This window comes from Tamandua tetradactyla, chromosome 6, assembly GCF_023851605.1.
Source record: "Tamandua tetradactyla isolate mTamTet1 chromosome 6, mTamTet1.pri, whole genome shotgun sequence".
Taxonomy (NCBI): domain Eukaryota; kingdom Metazoa; phylum Chordata; class Mammalia; order Pilosa; family Myrmecophagidae; genus Tamandua; species Tamandua tetradactyla.
In genome coordinates, this window is record NC_135332.1 from 77138032 (window position 1) to 77156542 (window position 18511).

Genomic DNA, 18511 nt, shown 5'->3' on the forward strand with positions numbered 1-18511 from the left:
TCAGTTACATCTAGTCCAGAGCTAAAATAGTTATTTTTACATTTTGAGATATTGTGCTCTATATGCATGACCTGGTATTTGCATGGAGCTTTGTGTTGCTTGTGGTTTGGGTGTAAATTTTATGAAGTTACCTCCTATTTCTAAGTTTTGAATAACTTTCCTTTCATTTTCTACTAGAAGTGTGTGACACCTGAGATTCAGAGTAGGAGTTCTGCATCTTTGAAAGTCAACATTGCCACATACAGCAGTTATTAAAGAATAAAAAAAGAGATCAGCATTCAACTAGAGATAAGAACAAAGCCAATTTGATAAGGACTGAGGTAAGTCAGAATACAGGGTTAAGTAGGACACTGTCATATTTTAGAACTTCACTTACTGTATGAGATTAAAGGTAGAGATGTTTCTCTTGTGCAAAATCTAAATTTTCTGTAGCACATAATCTAACTCAATCTATCTGGATACATCATTTAAAGAACCCAAAGACATGGAGACCAGAATGGGAATAAGGGTTGGTAATTCTGTATAGCTTAACATAATATCTGTATGTATCCAAGACTATATTGAACAGATAATTTAAAAGCATTGGGAAAGTCCCTTGAGGGATGGGAGAAAAAAATATATAGCTATTTAAGTTTTATTATTAGGGAAATACCTGATTCTGTCTCAAATAATAGGGACCACCAAGTCAAAAGGTGATGTGCTTGGTCTTGAGCCTTATTCTTCTGAAACTTATTTATGTAGCAGAGAACTTAAACCTAACTATAGTTGGGCTGAAGAGTTTCTTCCAGATGGCCTCTTTTGTTGCTAAACTGTGGCCACCCTCTCTCTAGGCTGAGCTCTGCAAGTAAAAATTGTACCCTCCCCCCACATGGGACAAAACATCCAGGGGTGAAATTCTGCCTGACAACAAAGAACATGAATCCCAGGATAAGCCTGGCCCTGGAACTATTGGATCAATAATATCTTCTTGATGAAAAGGGGGGAAATAATTACAACAAAATACTATATCAATGGCTAAGGGTGTTCAAGAGAATCGAGAGATTATTCTGGAGGCTAATCTTATGCAAGCCTCAGCTAGATATTGCTACTTACCATGGTTTGTCACATCCCAGCCCAAACTATTTCTGTCAATGCTAAAGAACATCTGAGGCTCTATCTGAGATTCTATAAATTCTTCATACACTATGATTACTTTCCAGAGTCCTACAAACTTCAAAGGAGTTCCTAGACCAGATACTTCTTTGATTTCAGAGTGGCCAGTCTTTCTGAGAAGGTCAACAAGTTGCATTCAACTATACCATGTTGTCGACAGCCCTTCCCAACAGGAAAACATTAGAATGGGCATTTTCTAAATACCCCTAAATTAGGGAGGAGGATGAAATGAGAAGGAGGAGTTATAACAGAGAAAACAGGATTAAATAAATGAGTATGACTGTGGAATCATTATACTGGTATTTCTTTTACTCTCCAGTATCTTGGAGCAACCAGTAGGTAAAACCTAAAGTTGTGGAACTGTGACCCATACCAAACTATGAAATATCTTCTATACCTACTTGTTTCAATGTACTTTGAAATTTATTGCTTTTTGTATACGCTATATTTCACAATAAAAAATTTAAATATATATTTGCAAATTCCCTTTAAGTGACTGAGGAAAAACATGGAAATATTAAAGTTCACCCACCTGTGGAGGACCCAATATTCTCACAATCTCTGGGGACTGCCAATTTGATGGGACATTCCCTTGATCTTGGAGCTTGGCCCTATGAAACTTATTTTTGCAAAGGAGAAGAAAAACCTACTTATCATTATGTTAAAGGTTCACCCCAGAGATCCTCATTTGTGGCCTCTCTCTCAAAACCAAATCCACAGTTTAACTCACTGCCTTCACCCTTAAATGAGGTGTAAATCTCCCAGTGGTGTAAATCTCCCTAGCAATGTGAGCAAGAGTCCAGGAGATCAGCTTGACCTCAGCTTCATGAGAGTGTGAAATCTTTCTTGACCAAAAGGGGGAGAAGAAATGAAACCAAATAAACTCTCAGTGGCTTAGAGATTTCAAATAACACTGAGACATTGTTCCAGAAGTTATTCTTATGCAGTGTATAGTTATCCCTTTGCAGTTTTTCATGGATTTGAGTTGCTAGAGGGAAATCCCTGAAAGTGTTGAGCTGTAATACAATAGCTTTGATTTCTGAAGGCAATTGCATAACTATAGAATTTTAATGTGATCATGTGATTGCAAAAACCCTGTGACTGATAGTCCCTTTATCTAGCATATGCACAGATAAGAAAAAATGAGCAATAAACACTACATAAACAATAGGGGATATCAGGTATTGTTTGTTTTGAATGTTATTTTTTACTTTTATTTTCTTATGGAGTAATGAAAATGCTCAAAAATCAATTTTGAGGAATGCACAGATCTACCTTAATACTGTGAATCGCTGGTTATACACTTTGTATGATTGTATGGTGCTTTAGTTTGTTAAGCTGCTGGAATGCAATATACCAGAAATGGAATGGCTTTTACAAAGGAAATTAAATAAGAGGTTACTTCAGTCAAGATAGGCTAATGCCATCCAGAACACCTCAGCTGGGAAGGCACATTGCTGGTAACTGCTGATCTATTACTCATGTGTTCCATTGCTTCCAGCCTCTGTTTCCTGTGTGGGTTCCTCACTTGACATCAGTGGTCCTTCACTTAGTTCCTTCAGAACACACTTCTGTGTTTTGGCTTGCTTAGCTTCTTATGGGAAGGCACATCATGACATCCACTTGGCCCTGCATCTCCCTCCAAACATCTGGGTCTCATGCTGGCTCTGTTAGCTCTGAAGCAACTTTTCTCCAAGCATCTCATCTGCTCTGTGGTATCTGTAATACCACAGTATCTTTTAAAGTGCTCCAGGAGATGTTCAAGACCCACCACGAACAGGCAGACTCACATCTGCATCTAATCAAAATGTGATATGCAAAATTAGACGTCACGTCTCTGTGGATATAATCTAATAAAAACATTCTGCTCTAAAGTATTGAATCAGGATTAATAGAAATGTCTGCCCTCATAAGATTGGATCAGGATTAAAACATGTTTTATTCTGGGTTACATAATAGCCTCAAACCAGCACACATGGTATGTGAATATAAAATGTATACCACAAAAATTGCATCTTAAAAAACATAAACTAGGGCAGTGTAAATATATCTCAGTGGCAGAATTCTTGCTTGCCATGTCAGAGACCCAGGTTTGATTCCTGGTGTCTGTTCATGCACACACAAATATATATATATATATTTGTGGGTGCATATATATATATATACACATATATAAACTAAACAATAACACATGTTAAACAGACCAGGATTGATTCTTTCTGCCTCACCATTTCCTGTTCTCAGGGCCTAACCAACAAAGGTAGTTATGAGGGAAGATCTGCTGCAGAAAGATGGAGGAGAGTGGCATTGGTTTAGAATACTCTCTACTGGGCATGGAGATTAGAAATTGTAGGTAATAAGGAAATGCTGCAGAAAAGGCCATGCTTGCTCTGAAATAATTTCTCAATTCACAATTTTTTTCTAATATTAACTTTGCACGGGTAAGCATAGTGAACAAATCATTATTGAAATATAAATAGCCTTGGGATAGGACTAACAATGAAATCTACTTGACAAAATTTATAATTAAATAAAATGTGCATTAGAATTACAAAAAAGTATTCCTGGGTTATGCTTGTTCAAAGTACACATTGGCATATATTGCCTAGGGCTTGATAGCCTATATGATTTGTTCTTGTTCATAATCTTGGGATATTATTAAGGCAAAGTGATTTTTAATCTCCAATAGGAAGAATGTCATATATAGGCCACATGGTCCACTTCCTGTAGATAACTACTCTCCTTTTGAGAAACAGTTACAGCCTGTTACTGGGCCTTAGTAAGGACTGTATGCTTAACATGGTCATCAAGTAACAATGAGACCTGAGGTGCCTATCATGATCTGGGTGTTGTCTGACCTACCAAGCCATAACATAAAGAGCAGCACTCCATCATAACATGGGAATAGTACATGTGAAATAAGGCTTGAGGAGGTCCTACAAGCACAAGTTAGTAACAGGAGGACATTGTCAAAATGCCATTGCCCCTACTCCTGCCACATTAATTCTCTTTCCCATCTCAGAGTTATGGCCTCTTGGGGACTTCCTTACAATTGCTTGACTTAAAAAACTTTGAAAAAAAAGAAAAGAAAACTTGGACCTGGTTTACAGATGCATTATATGCCTGTAGTGTTGAAAATTGGACATCTGTAGCACTGCAGTACCTTGCTGGGATGTTCCTGAAGGACAGGGTTGAGTGGAAATCTTCTCTGTGTTTGGTACATCAAGCAGTGCACCTCATTTTCAGTTTTTGTGAAAGGAGAACTTGAAAGATGTGCTTGTGTACTGACCCACGGGCTCTTTCTATTGGTTTGGCTGGATTGTCAGGGACTTGGAAGGAGGATCATTGAGGAATTGATGACAAAGACATGTGAGGGAGTGATATGAGGATAGAACTTTCTGGGTGGACAAGAAATATGAAGATATTTGTGTCCCTTGTGAATGTTCATCAGAGGGGCAAAGGAAAGTTTTAGCAATCAAGTGGTTAAAATAACCCATTATGTGGATACAAGTCATCCATTTTTCTCCATCATTCTTGTCATTGCTCAAAGGGCTCATAAGCAAAGTGATCATGGTGTTGTGATGGAGGCTATGTGGGGGCTCAGCTACATAGACTTCCCCTTATCAAGGAGAACCTGGTTACCACCATTGCTGAGTTCCCAGTCTGCTTGCAGCAGAGATCCACACTTAGTCCCTGATATAACACCATTTCCCTGAGGTGATCAGTCTGCTACCTGGTGGCAGGTTGATTATATTGGACCACTTCCATCATGAAAGGGACAGCAATTTGTTCTAACTGGAATAGACACATACTCTGGATATGGGACTGCCTTCCTTGCATACAATGTTTTTGCCAAAACCACCATCTGTCAACTTATGGAATGCTTTATTTATTTTCATGTTATTCCTTACAGCATTACTTGTGACCACGGCACCCACCTCACAGCAAATGAAGTGCAAGAATGGACACATGCTAATGGAAATCTCTGGTCATACAATGTTCTCCATCATCTAGAGGCAGCTGGGTTGATAGAATGGAGGGATGGTCTTCAAAGATTCAATTATAGCACTATGTGCAAAAACCTTGCAAATCTGGGGCAGTGTTCTCTACAAGGCTGGGTATGCTCTGAATCAGCATTCACTACATTTTGTTTTTCCTCCATAGCAAGGATTCACAGGCCCAGGAATCAGTGGGTGGAAACAGGAGTGGCACCACTCACTGTCACCCATAGTGGGCCACTAGATAAATTTTTATTCCTTTCCCCCCAACATCCAGTTTTGCAGCTCTCCAAGTCTAGTTCCAAAAAAGAGGAGTGTTACTACTAGGAGACACAACAATGATTCCATTGAACTTGATTTTAAGACTCTCATCTGGACTCCCTTTGGGCTTCTCATCCCTCTGAATCCACAGAAAAAGAAGGGTATTACTGTATTGTTTTGGGTGATTGATCTTATCCTGAGGAAATAGGGCTCAACTACACAAGGGAGGTAAATACACGTTTTCCTTGGATCAGGCAATCAGTTAGGTTACCTCTTTCATTATTACCATGTCCTGTAATTAAATTCAGTGGAAAAATGCAAGAACCCAATCCAGGAATACCAACAGCCCAGAAACTTCAGGAATGAAAGTTTAGGTCACCACACAAAGTAAAGAACCATGGTCAGCTGAAGTGATTGCTGAGGGTAAAGGGAGAATGGAGTTTGTAGTAGATGAAGTTAGTTATAAATATGAACCTCATCTATTGGTGTGACTAGTTACAGAAATGAGGACTGTAATGGTATGAATATTTCATCCTTGCTTTGTTGTATGTTTGCATTTGTAAATAAGTCAAATATCTTTGTTTCATACTCTACTTTATCCCCTTATCATATGACATAAGTTGCATTGTTCTTGTTGTAGTATCGATGTTCTAGGAGTGAATGTTAGCCAAGAACGTGTGCCCTTTTCTGGAAAGATATATTTTCTTTCTAGTTGTACATGAGAGTTGGAACTGTTAGGTAAAGAATGTCTATTATTGTGTCCTATTCAGAACTTAAGTATGGTTTAAAGGGGTGTGTGGTGTGTATAGCTGCCAAGTTAACCGATGTTGGATGGTTATACTTAGTTCATGTGTCAATTTGATTAGGTGTTGGAGTAAAGTTGTCAGTTCAAATAAGTACTGAACTTTCCCTTAATGCAGAGACATTTTATGGCTGGTTAATAAGCCAGAAGGCTGGCTTATTGAATCATCAATCACTTGTTTACATCTATGGCTGATGGTATCTATGGCTGACTGATGTAGTATATTCCACTATGAGAATGGCCAATCAGCTAGAATTAATACAATCATTTGAGGACATTTTATGGAGAAGTGGTGACTTCAGCATACATAGAGAAGAGAATTGTCATCTCCCATTCACTTGGTCAGCCCCTTCTGGGGAGTTCATGGATGACTTTCATTGGAGTTGCCAGTTCACAGCCTACCTAGGGAGTTTGGACTTTGGCATCCCTATAGTTACCTGAGGCACTTCTATAAAATGGTATATTTACAAATATCTTCTGTTGGTTCTGTTACCCTGGGGAACCCTGGATAATATATTTTTGTTACTAAATTTATATGCATGAAATGCCATTTATATATTTAGAGATTGTATAAAATTCCTAAAGACTGAACAATGTTCTCTCTGTCCATGATATATCCTGATACTGATCTGCATGATGTTAAACAGTACAATGTTATTAGTCATGGTTTTATTTATTCTTAGAAAAAAGCTTACATATCATTAACAGAAACAAGAAAATTTATTTGTTAGCTACACTACATTTTTTCTAATGCTTCTTTACAAGTATACATGGTCAGCTGCAAGTCAAAACTTTATGTTCATCATAAAAGTACTTTAAAAGAGAAGCAAAGTAAATGTATACATCATGTTCTTCATTCTGCTTAACAAAACCCTGATAAATGGGTTAATATGAGACAAAACTTCTGTGATATTTTGTTTTTGATGATCCCAATATAAGCCAACTCTCAAATTTTTTTAATTTCTGAAAGAGATTCATTTAAAAATACTAATGATAAAATTATGGCCTAAAATGTAATTGCATACTGCAAACACATTTATTCCTGAGCTTTGTTATTTCTAAATCCTGAGATGGTTTGCTATTTGTCTATAACCTGGTATTCCCTGGAACTTTGGGTAGCTGTGTGGCACCTGAGACACAGAGTTACAATACTCTAGCCCTGAAATTCAACACTCCAACATACAGCAACTGCGAAAGAAGATTGAAAGGAGATGTGACTTTAATTAGTGATGTGAATGAAGATTATCAGATTAGGACTAAAGTACACCAGAATGAAAGGTAAAGGATTATATTGAGAATATATTAAAACTTTAAGTTTTGTGTGAGACCAAAGAATCGGTATACATTTTGACCAAAATTTTAACTTACACAAACACATAATCTAATTTAACCTGTTTTGTCAGTTTATCTATACAACATAATTCAGCTTTCTTTGACATAGGATCTAGAATAAGGCATGCGCTCTTGATGTACTGCATACATTATTGTGATAACTGAGACATTTTGGGCAGAAAACGAAGAAAGAGTTGGCAAGTTCTTGAGGGACTGGAGAAAAAGCATAGAATTATTAAACATTCCCACCTGGGAAATTCCACCTATTCCCTTAAGCAATAGAGGTTCCAATTTAATAAGCCAAGCCCTCAATCTTGAGGCCTGCATTTATGAAAGTTATTTATGTATTTGTGAAGCTAAGCTTATATTTACTTAGTGCCTAAGAGTCACCCCCACAGAACCTCGTTTGTAGCTCAGTTGTGGTATCTAGCAAGTAAACTCCCTACCTTTCTCCCCAACATGGGACATTACTTGCAGTGGTGTAAGTCTCCCTGGCAACATGTGTACTCCCAGGAATGAGCACTGGCATAATGGAATTGATAATACTTTCTTGAACAAAAGGGGGAAGGAAATAAAGTTTCAATGGCTAAGAGAATTCAAATAGAGTTGAGAAATAATTCTCAGGGTTACTTTTATGCAAGTAACCAAGTAATTCAGCCAGATATTGCAAATTGTCACAGAATGCCAAGCCCCAACCACCAGGGTTACTGAAAACCCTAAAGAATGCAAAAGGCTCTATTTAAGACTTTCTAAATGTTGTATTCATTAAGTTTATTTTTTGAGACATAAACCCCTGATTGCCCATATACCAGATAAGCCCTGAAACTGAGGTACCTTACTCTGTAATAAAAGCATCCAGTTTAATTCCTCTAACCCATAATATCAATTCGTCTTTTCAGCTTTAAGAAGGTAGAAAGTTGATCTACAAGATAACCTTCAAAATTGTGATAATGATCAAATGAGAGATAGAGGCTTTATATCAGAAGTTAAAATTTAACAATTATGATTTCTTAATCCTTATATAGATACATTTTGCTTTCTAGTATATTGGAATAGCCAGAGGCAAGTACCTGAAATTACTAAATAAAGATGCAGCTAACTTGATCTTGTATAATGTCTATATAACTATTTTGCCTTTATCTTGTGGTTGTAAAACTTTGTGACTGACACTTACTTGTACCCCTTTATCCTCTTTTACAACATTGGGACCTTAAACACTGTTCATAAAGTTTATTAGTGAGCCAGCCCCAGAACCAATCCATTGCAATTCTAAAATTATTTTGTTAGACAGAGCTGGATCTAAGCACAATTGCCCCACATGACATATGTGGTTTAAACTTTAAACCACAAGTGACTGCTTTTCAGTTTGATAAAGCTGCTGAAATTCAACATATCAGAAATGGGTTAGCTTTCAAAATGGGGATATGTTAGTTTGCAAATTTACAGTCCTGAGACTGAACAATCCAAATTAAGGCATCTACAGTAAAATATGTTCTCTGAAGAAAGGCCACTGGCATCTGTGTTTCCTCTGTCAGGTAGGAAGGCACATGACCAGTGTCTGCTGATCCTTCACTTCTGGGTTTCATTGCTTTCAGCTCATCATTAAAGTAACCTCCTCTCTCAGCTTCTGTGGGTTATTTATTAGCATACCTAGGATTTTTCTCTAGAAGTTTCTCCTGGGGATTTTTCTATCAGCTCTTTAAAAAGTTCTCCAGATGTTGCACTCTGAGCTATCTGAGCTTTTTTCTGTCTTTTATCTACTCACAAAGACACTGATAAAAGGATTAAGTTCCACCATGTTGGTTTGAAACTGCTAGTCACCCAAGAAAAACCATGCTCTTTCAATCCAATTTTGTGAATAAGACTTATGGTGAGTAGAACCATTTGTTTATGTTGTTTCTATGGGGATGTGACCCTGCTTATTTACTGCCCATTCAGTTTTACTTTACTGGAATCCTTTAAGACATCTCACACACTGAGAAAAAGATAGGACAGAAAATACCCCAGGCATAAGCAAGACAGACCCTCAGGAGCTGAAAGAGCTATTTGATTCCAGAAGCCAGGAGAGGACTGAAGGCATGGCCGTGCACTTTCTCATGTTGCAGAGGAACCCCAGTGCCAACTGCCTTTATTCTGAGTAGGTATCATCTTTTTGACTCCTTATTTTGGGTCTTTTCATGGCCTTAGAATTGTAACTTGTGACAATAAATCCCTTTGTAAAAGGCAACTCATTTCTGGTATATTGCACTCTAGAAGCTTTAGCAAACTCTAACACCCACTTTGAAAGGGTTGGGTCACATCTTATTTGAAATAAACTGACATAAATGTCCCACACACATTATGTCTGTACCTATGAGAATGGATAAAAAGAACATTGAATTCTCTGGGGTATAACTTCAAACCAGCACACTGAACCATCTGGACCCCAAAAAGACATTTTATTTCCATATACAAAATCATTCATTCCACCACAATATCACAAAAGCCTTAAATAATTTCAGTAATGGTATTAAGCACAAAGACTAATAGAAATAGGTTATAACATAGACTGGGCTGGTAAATAATTTTCCTCTGGCTATGGAAACTTAAAACAAGTTATCTGCTTCCAATATACATAACATTTTCAAACACCTTTCATCATATTAAGACTGCCATTTTCTTACATGTGTTCTGTGACTAAGCATGTCATCAGTCTTTTCTGGCTTAATAATTAAATCATGTCCAACTTTCACATCTCAGTCCTTTGTGCTTCTTGTCCTAAAATCTGCACGTTTTCTGGATACTATAAATCTGACAGAGTTACTATAGTTTTGGAGAGTGATTTTAGGCCAATAGGCCATCTGATCTTCTCCTTTGTGGTTAGTAATAAATCCTTTATTTTTCTGAAATGGTAGTGTCTCAAGCACTGATCATTTGAGTGCATTGAGCAGATAACCCACCATTGTTGTTAAGTACATTGTGACTCAGAAACAAAAAATTTTGTAAATACCTCTTTCTTCTACACATGCTTAATGATCAGCAAATAGAAATGGGCAATTATCCATGCAGATAGCCTTGTAAACACCCATAACAGTAGCTTTGGAGTAATAGAAAATGTACTTGATCTCGATTTAAGATTCCTGGTTTCAAATTTTGGCCCTGAATCTTCCCAATTTCATGAACTTCAATAAAATACTTACATATGAAGTACATTTTTCTTTTCATCTAACAGATTGGATTAATAATGCCAAATAATATGCATAAAGTCCTTAGCATTTTCTAGGGTTCAATAAATATCTTTAGATATCACTAATGGTAGTATTATCATAGGGAAAAATAAGAGGCCTTCTGAAGTTACCCAGATAAATGTGTACATTGCAGCCTCATTGTGCTGGATAATATAGACGTTTCCTTTTGACACATGGGGAAAAATGAAGCTTTCACTATTGGGAGAGCCAAGGGACATGAAAATTCAAAGTGGACAGAAAGTCTTAAGATGTTAGAAGCTAAGAACTGGATGAGGTTCACATGCTGTTGGCTCATGTCCACAGCAACAGAACTAAGCACCTTCACCTAGCCAAGCTGACAACTGAATCTAACTACAACATGTCCACCCCTTGTCAATTGGCAACTATATGCATCACTGTAAATTATATCAAAGTGGCACAAATTGTTTTCTGGCTGTGGACCTATTAATCTCAAAACAGGCTATCTGGTGCCAATATGCAAAGGAGGGACAGTCACAGGATCCTTAGGGAGAAATTGGAAGGAAAACCTGCAGGGCAAACACCACCAGATTTCAAAGTATGAAAGTCATTTATCATTCAGCTTTAGAAAATGGCAGCCCCACCCTTTCCAAGGGCCTATGCAGTGGCCTGCCTCTTTCTGACTCAAACTCAGGGAACACGGAGGAGACCACATTTTTCCCGGCTCCAATTTCCAGGCATCAGGGCCACTCCTGGGTTCTCCACCATTTCTGCGGCACATGCTCAATCCCTCCATGTGATGGCAGCCAGGCTCTCCCCAGTCCCCCAAGGAGTATGCTATACCTTCTCCAAGGCCTGAGGTTGCACGACTCTTCCACTGCAACAAGGTGGGAGACTCATCTTTGTCCTTCAGGGTAAACTCACCCTCTCCATGTATATGGATGGGTCCACTCTCCTGACCAATGTTTCTCAGCTTCATACCCGAGCTTACATGGTTCTCACTCTGCAAATTCCAATTTTTCCCTTTTGTGGCCCCCTTTGTCCAGATTGGCAGTGGTTCTGTTTACACCAAGAGTTTCTTCAAGCACTTCAGGACTTCTCCATCGTTCTCTTACAGTTCCTCCAAAATCTTCCCCTTAGCCATCCAAAAAACCATTCCAACATATCTGGTACTTGCAAACTGCAGCAGCACCCCACTCTCCAGTACCAAATTTTGTTCTAGTTTGCTAGCTGCCAGAATGCAAGACACCAAAGATGGATTAGCTTTCAATAAAAGGGAATTTATTTCATTAGTTCCTCAGAGGAAAAGCAGCTAACTTTCAACTGAGGTTCTTTCTTATGTGGAAAGACACAGGGTGATCTCTGCTGGCCTTCTCTCCAAGCCTCTGTGTTCCAACAACTTTCCCTGGGGTGATTTCTTTCTACATCTTAAAGGCCTGGGCTGAGCTGTGAGGGCTGAGATGAGGTATACTGAGCTGCTTGTGTTGTGCTATGTTGAATCTCTCATTTAAGCACCAGCCAATTAAATCAAATATCATTAACTGCAGCAGGCACACCTTCTAGCAGACTGTGGATGTAATCAACAACATATGAGGTTCACATGCCATTGGCTCATGTCCACAGCAATAGAACTAAGCAACTTCACCTAGCCAAGTTGACAAGGGGTGGACTATCATGGTCAGGTTCATATGCCAATTTAGCCAAGTGGTGGTACCTGTTTGTCTGGTTGGGCAAGTGCTGGTCTGTTGAGTTGAGGACATTTCATAGAATTAAATAATGATCATGTCAGCTTCATCCACAGCTGATTTGTAACCATCCAAGAGAGAGTGTCTTCTGCAGTGAGTGATGCTTAATTTAATCACTGGGAGCCTTTTAAGGAGGATTCAGAAGAGATAGTCTCTCTTCCTGCTTTAGCTGGTGAGACTCTCCTGTGGAGTTCATCCAGATCTTCCATTGGAATTGTTGGCTTCATAGCCTGCCCTGTGGATTTTGGACTCTGTGCATCCTTGGTCATGTGAGACACTTTTATATATTTTATATTTGGGAGTGTTCCCTGTTGATTCTGTTTCTCTACAGAAACCTAATACAGTCACATAACATTTACGATTGTTCTTTTTTTTGGTGAATTGCCCCTTTTGTTAATATATAATGTTCTTCTTTGTCTCATAAACTTTTTGTACTGAAAGTTTATCTTGCCTAATATTGTATAGATACATTAGCTCTTTCTTGGTTACTGCCTGAATGGGATAACTTTTCCAGCCTTTTATCTATTTGTAACCTTTGGTCTAAGGTGAGTCTATTACAGATAGAATATGGACATATCATTCATTTATCCATTTCACCAATCTGTGCATTTTAATTGGAGAGTTTAATACATTAACACACAATGTTCTTACTCTTTAGATAGTACTTCAACCACATTATCCTTTGGCTTTTATATGTCTTATTACCTCTTTTTTGGTCCTCTAAGGGACCCTTACTGATAATCTTCATGTCTCACTCTCGTCCAATTCTCTCTCCCTTGTCTTTTCTATTCAACTGGCATAAATGCCCTTTAATATTTCTTGCAGGTCAGGAATTTTGTTAATGAATTCTCCCTGCTTCTGTTTTTTAATGAATATTTAAAAACTCTCCCTCATTTTTGAAGAGTTTTGTCAGTTGAATAATTCTTTGGTGGCATATTTTCTCTTTCAGTAGTTTAAATATATCATTCCAGTACCATCTCACCTCCACGGTTTCTGAAAAGAAATTGGCACTTAATTTTTTCCTATATTTTTACTGAGATAGCTGCACAAACAATAAAGGCCATTCAAATTATAAAATATATGGTTCACAGTATCATCACACAGCTGTGTATTCACCAGCAGGATCATATTTAGTACATTTGCATTACTCCAGAAAATGAAATTAAAAGGAAAAAGAAAATCCCAAACATCTCATACATATTATCTCTCCCTCTTACTGACCACTAGTATTGCAATCTATACAATTTTAAGACTTACAATTGAGGTAGGCTAACTAAGACAGTGTTGTATTGACAGATTATAGTAAGAGAGTCAGTGGAACAACAGAAACCATCCTGAAGTAGATTCATACACACAGACAACTATTTCTTTGCAATATACTTATCAATCATTATCAGAGATCAGAGCTACTGGATTTCAGTTCCACAACTTCAGGTACTTTCTTCTGGTTATTCTAAAACATTATACTCTATAAAGAAATGTCTATATAATAAGTCAGTAATTACAGTCATTTACAGAATTCTAACTTCTCAATTATACCTCTTTTTCTCATTTATTTTCATCCTTCAGAGCTACCTGAGAAAGGGCCATTTTAGTTTTTTCATGCTGGAAAGGGGTACTGGATTTCTGGGATAGATGAATTAATCTGGTTATTTTCCTGGAGTGGCTGGTACTTATGGGTTTCAGGACTTATCTTGCCTATGATCAATCTGGAGGATTTAATTTTCTGAGAAAATGAACTTACTAAGGAAACCTTTACATAGACTTAGATAGAGCATAAGGTCATTCCCTAGACTTTTCAGAAATAGTGTTGTTTGTGCTATGGCATATTCTGGTATCATGAAATATCTGGCTACAACTTGCATAAGATAGCCTCCAGAATGACTTCTCAACCAAACTTGAAAGATTTAGCCACTGAAACTTTATTTTAATTCATTTCTTTCTCCACTTTTAGTAATTCTCAACTCATGTGGACAAGGCAAGGATCATCCCTGGCTATCATGTCCCACAGTGCTACAGAGGCTTATACCATTGGAAGTCATGTCTCATGGATGGGGGACAGTAGTGGGTTCATTTGCAGAGTTGTTGGCATTTAATTTAATTCCAATTCTGTTGTATGTAATGAATTGCTTTTCTCGTAATGCTTTCAAAATCCTCTATCTTTGGAAGTTGACATTCTGATTAGTATGTGTCTCAGAGTGGGTTTAGTAGGGTTTATTCTGTTTGGATTCCAATGCATTTGTATCTTTATGTCTTTGATAAGACTTGGGAATAATTTTTGCACTTATTTCCTTGAAAATACTTTCTGCCACTTTTCCCTTCTCTTTTCCTTCTGGGAAACCCATTTCATGTATGTTTGTGAGTTCCATGTTATCATTCAATTCCAAGAGATACTGCTCAAATTTTTCCATTCTTACCTCTATGTACACTTTTCTCATTTTAATTTCAGATGTCCTGCCTTATACAACTAATTTTTACTAGTTCTTTCTTCTTACTAATTCTTTCAAAACTTCTGCTGTTTGCCTCTAACATGTTTAATCTCATCTATTGTGCCTTTCTGTTAGTTTTATTCAAGGCTTTCAACTTCTTATATGTTCACCCAGTGTCTTCTTAATATTCTTTAATATACATTTTCCTTCATCTCTGAATTGGTTAAATTTACTTGAATATCTGTGAGTGGTTGTTCCAGTTTTTACATCTCTTTTTAATTTATTCCTTTGCCTGGCCATATTCTTGTTTATTTGTATGGCTTGTACTTTTGTGCTTGTTATTTGGGCCATTAAGTTATTGAGATTCTGAATACTGGTTTCTCTCTCATCTAAGATTTTGTTGTTGACAGGGTTCTATAACAGCTCTTATATGGCACTGTGTTTGTATTTCCCAGTCAAAACAGGGCCACAGTCACATGCAGGGGGTGCAGAAGAATTCCAAAGGGACTCGGAGAGAGGACCAGGAAAACAACTTCCCAAGATGGCACATTCCAAGCCTTCACAGATGGCACAATTTGGAAACAACAAAGGCAAGATATTTTAGCACTCAGTCTGCTCAATTTCTATGGCAGTTAGAAATAACAGCATTTTCAGGAATCTGCCTGGGTAGGACCAGAAGGAGAGAGTCCTAGAAATCCGATTTTGAAGATCAACTCCTGGGCCAGGCTCTGCTGCATCCACCTGTATTCTTGGCAGAGGGAGAACTTCCCCAATTCTTTCAGTCTGCTGTAGCCCACTAGACAGGAAGTAGGCCTATCAGAAGCTTTTTGTCTTGGGGCTTGGAGATGGGCACCATGAGACATAGTCAATTGAGTCATTCATGGCAGCTTCTCTATTGTAAACAATGGTCTTCCAGGCACCATGGGTTCCTGTGTGGAATGGGGCAAGGCTGTGGGATCAAGATGTCCAATTTTGTTGAGCAACAAATGTATCAGAACTGTGCCATGTCACCCTGTTCCCAATGTGGCAAGGGGTTTCACAAATTCCATTCCACAGCATTCTGACATAGAGGAAGTGGGCTGACCAGAAACTACTAGACTCAAGGGTGGGGAGTAAGTGCAAATAGGCACAGTCAAGTGAGTTTCTCACTATAATTTCTCCATCACAATTTCTATTTCTCTTCCTCCAGCATGATACTCCACTGATCTTTTGTGCCCAGAATGGCAGCTTAGGGCAATTTTTAGGTGTATTCTAGGTGTTTTTACTAATGGAAACTCTGCACTTCTTATTCCACCATCTTCCACTTTAGAGATTTTTATTGCAAGCTTATAGGACCACCATTATCCCATTTAATTTCAGCTTATAGGATTCTGTAGACTTGTCTCTGTCTGAAAACTGCTTGATATACCAGTACTTATATGAACTTCCCCATGTCAGCAAGGTTGATCTGGTGAATTCCATGACAACATTCAAGTTGAGACATGACTCCTGGATACATGACTAAGTAAAGATTTGCCTGAAGGAGCTCTTGATATTTGAACAGTGGAGTCTAGGAAATGGTATAACACAGTTGTAGAAAAATTACCCCTGCCAAAAATCTGATTCTTGGCACTCCATTCTGAGCACTGTCTACCAATCTGTTTATTGCTGTGTTTGCAGCTTTATCTTTTTACATGCCTCAAATTTTCCTTCTTCCTGCAAAAAGACATAATTTTTTGACTTTTCATATGATGTAAATTCAATCAAGGAATGTCTAGGATTGGTATGGGAGGAGAATGCAGCAAACGGAAAAGTAAGGTCTAGAATATCCATTCAAGATCATTTGAAAAATATTTAGGGTTTTTTGGCATCCTTAAAATACAAAAAAATTTCTATGTTAATTACAAAAATTGCATAAACAAAGAAGTTAATACAAAATATGCAATGTGACAGTCAGCATATATGAACATTCTCTTTCATTATGCTCTATACTGTCTCAATGGAGGGCATAGATTTGTGAATGATTAAGGAGAAATGGCAAAATTAGGAACTAGTGAAAGGTTTTATATTTGATGACTTATCCTAGACTATTTATTTCATATATCTTCTAATTGGACTTTATGAATCTTCATGCTTCCTAAAGACAATGTATCTTTTGTGAGAAAATAATAGAGTTATATGGATTATCAGGAATTTTTAGTGTCATATTATTGGGTGTGGATGATGGCATAGATGCTTTCAGGATATAGCCCCATAAATTTCATTTTCATTATATGAGAAAACAATTTTTCCATGTGTATGGAAAAGTTCATCCAGTTATCAGGTTGACATCACTAGGGTTGGAGTAGGTGGATTTCAGGTCCTTTTGGATGGGATGAACTGAGGAGAGGACAGCATCAGTCTGGGGTTTGCTGTTGGAATTTAGGCCTTTGTATGTTCAAGAGGAAGCCATGGGAAGACTTAAGCTAGCATCATATGTGCTTGCCAATGTGTCACGTACACAAGAGAATGTCTAGGAACAATTCCAATTAGAAAAGCATGAGCTGAAATGAACAAGGAAACATTTTACTACTCTAGGGACAATTGGTAAAATTCAAAAATGAGCTGTGGCTTGGATCTTTTCATTTTCTGATTTGGGTTTGTGTGGCTAATAGGAGAATGTTCCTATTTTGAGGAAACATGCACTAGTGTATTTTGTGTTAAGGGGTAAATGTGATGAAGGTATAACCATTGGGATTTTGAACAGACCAGGCATTCTTTACATTGTTATTCCAATTCTATATATAAAATCTACAATTCAATAATTATTTCAAAATCTGTTTAATTACCTTGTCAATATAATGCCATTAAAAGAGAACAAGTTTAAATCCCATTATAGAGACTAAATGTGATAAATCCACATCAGTCAAAGTTGTGATACTTAGTCTGAATTTAGTTAAGGAGGTAGTGAGTGAATATTAAATCAATGGCCACTTTGCATTCAGTGTTGCAAACAATATTGTGATACTATGGAAACAGTATTATATTTGGATTCAATTTTTGCACATGCGCTCCTTCACCTGGGAACTCTGAAAACTGATTGTCCTTCAGGCAAGGTTGAATGCTAAGGAGAAAGGCACTTGTCTCTAGTTAAAATACTGAGTAAAGTCTTTCCCACATAGGTGACATTCCTAGGTTTCATTACAGTATGACTTCTCATGTTTTCCAAGGTTAGAATAATGGGCAAAGACTTTGTGACATAAATAACATGCATAGGATTTCTCTCCAGTATGAGTGTTCTCATGTTGTATAAGGTTAAAATATTGGCTGAAGGCTTTCCCACACAGATGGCATTCATATGGTTTCTCTCCAGTGTGAATTCTCTCATGTACTCTAAGATCAGACCCAAGAGTAAAGGCTTTCCCTCATAGATGGCATTCATATGGTTTTTCTCCAGTGTGAGTTCTCTCATGTTTTCTAAAGTAAGAACAATGGGTGCAGACTTTCTGACATAAATGACATTCATAGAGTTTCTCTCCAGTGTGAATTCTCTTGTGTTTTCTAAGTACAGAATAATGGGTGAAGATTTTACCACATAAATGACACTGATATGGTTTCTCTCTAGTGTGAATTCTCTCATGTACTCTAA

General features: G+C 37.6%; 1 protein-coding gene across 1 annotated transcript in view; it reads right to left on the reverse strand.

The window, feature by feature from the left end:
* Positions 1–5499: 5499 nt before the first annotated feature.
* The window catches only part of LOC143688436 (uncharacterized), a 49100-nt gene continuing 36088 nt past the window's right edge, over positions 5500–18511 (reverse strand). The window contains 1 exon segment of the mRNA XM_077166332.1: positions 5500–18510. Coding sequence (XP_077022447.1) covers positions 18054–18510 — 457 coding nt within the window. The 3' untranslated portion in view covers positions 5500–18053.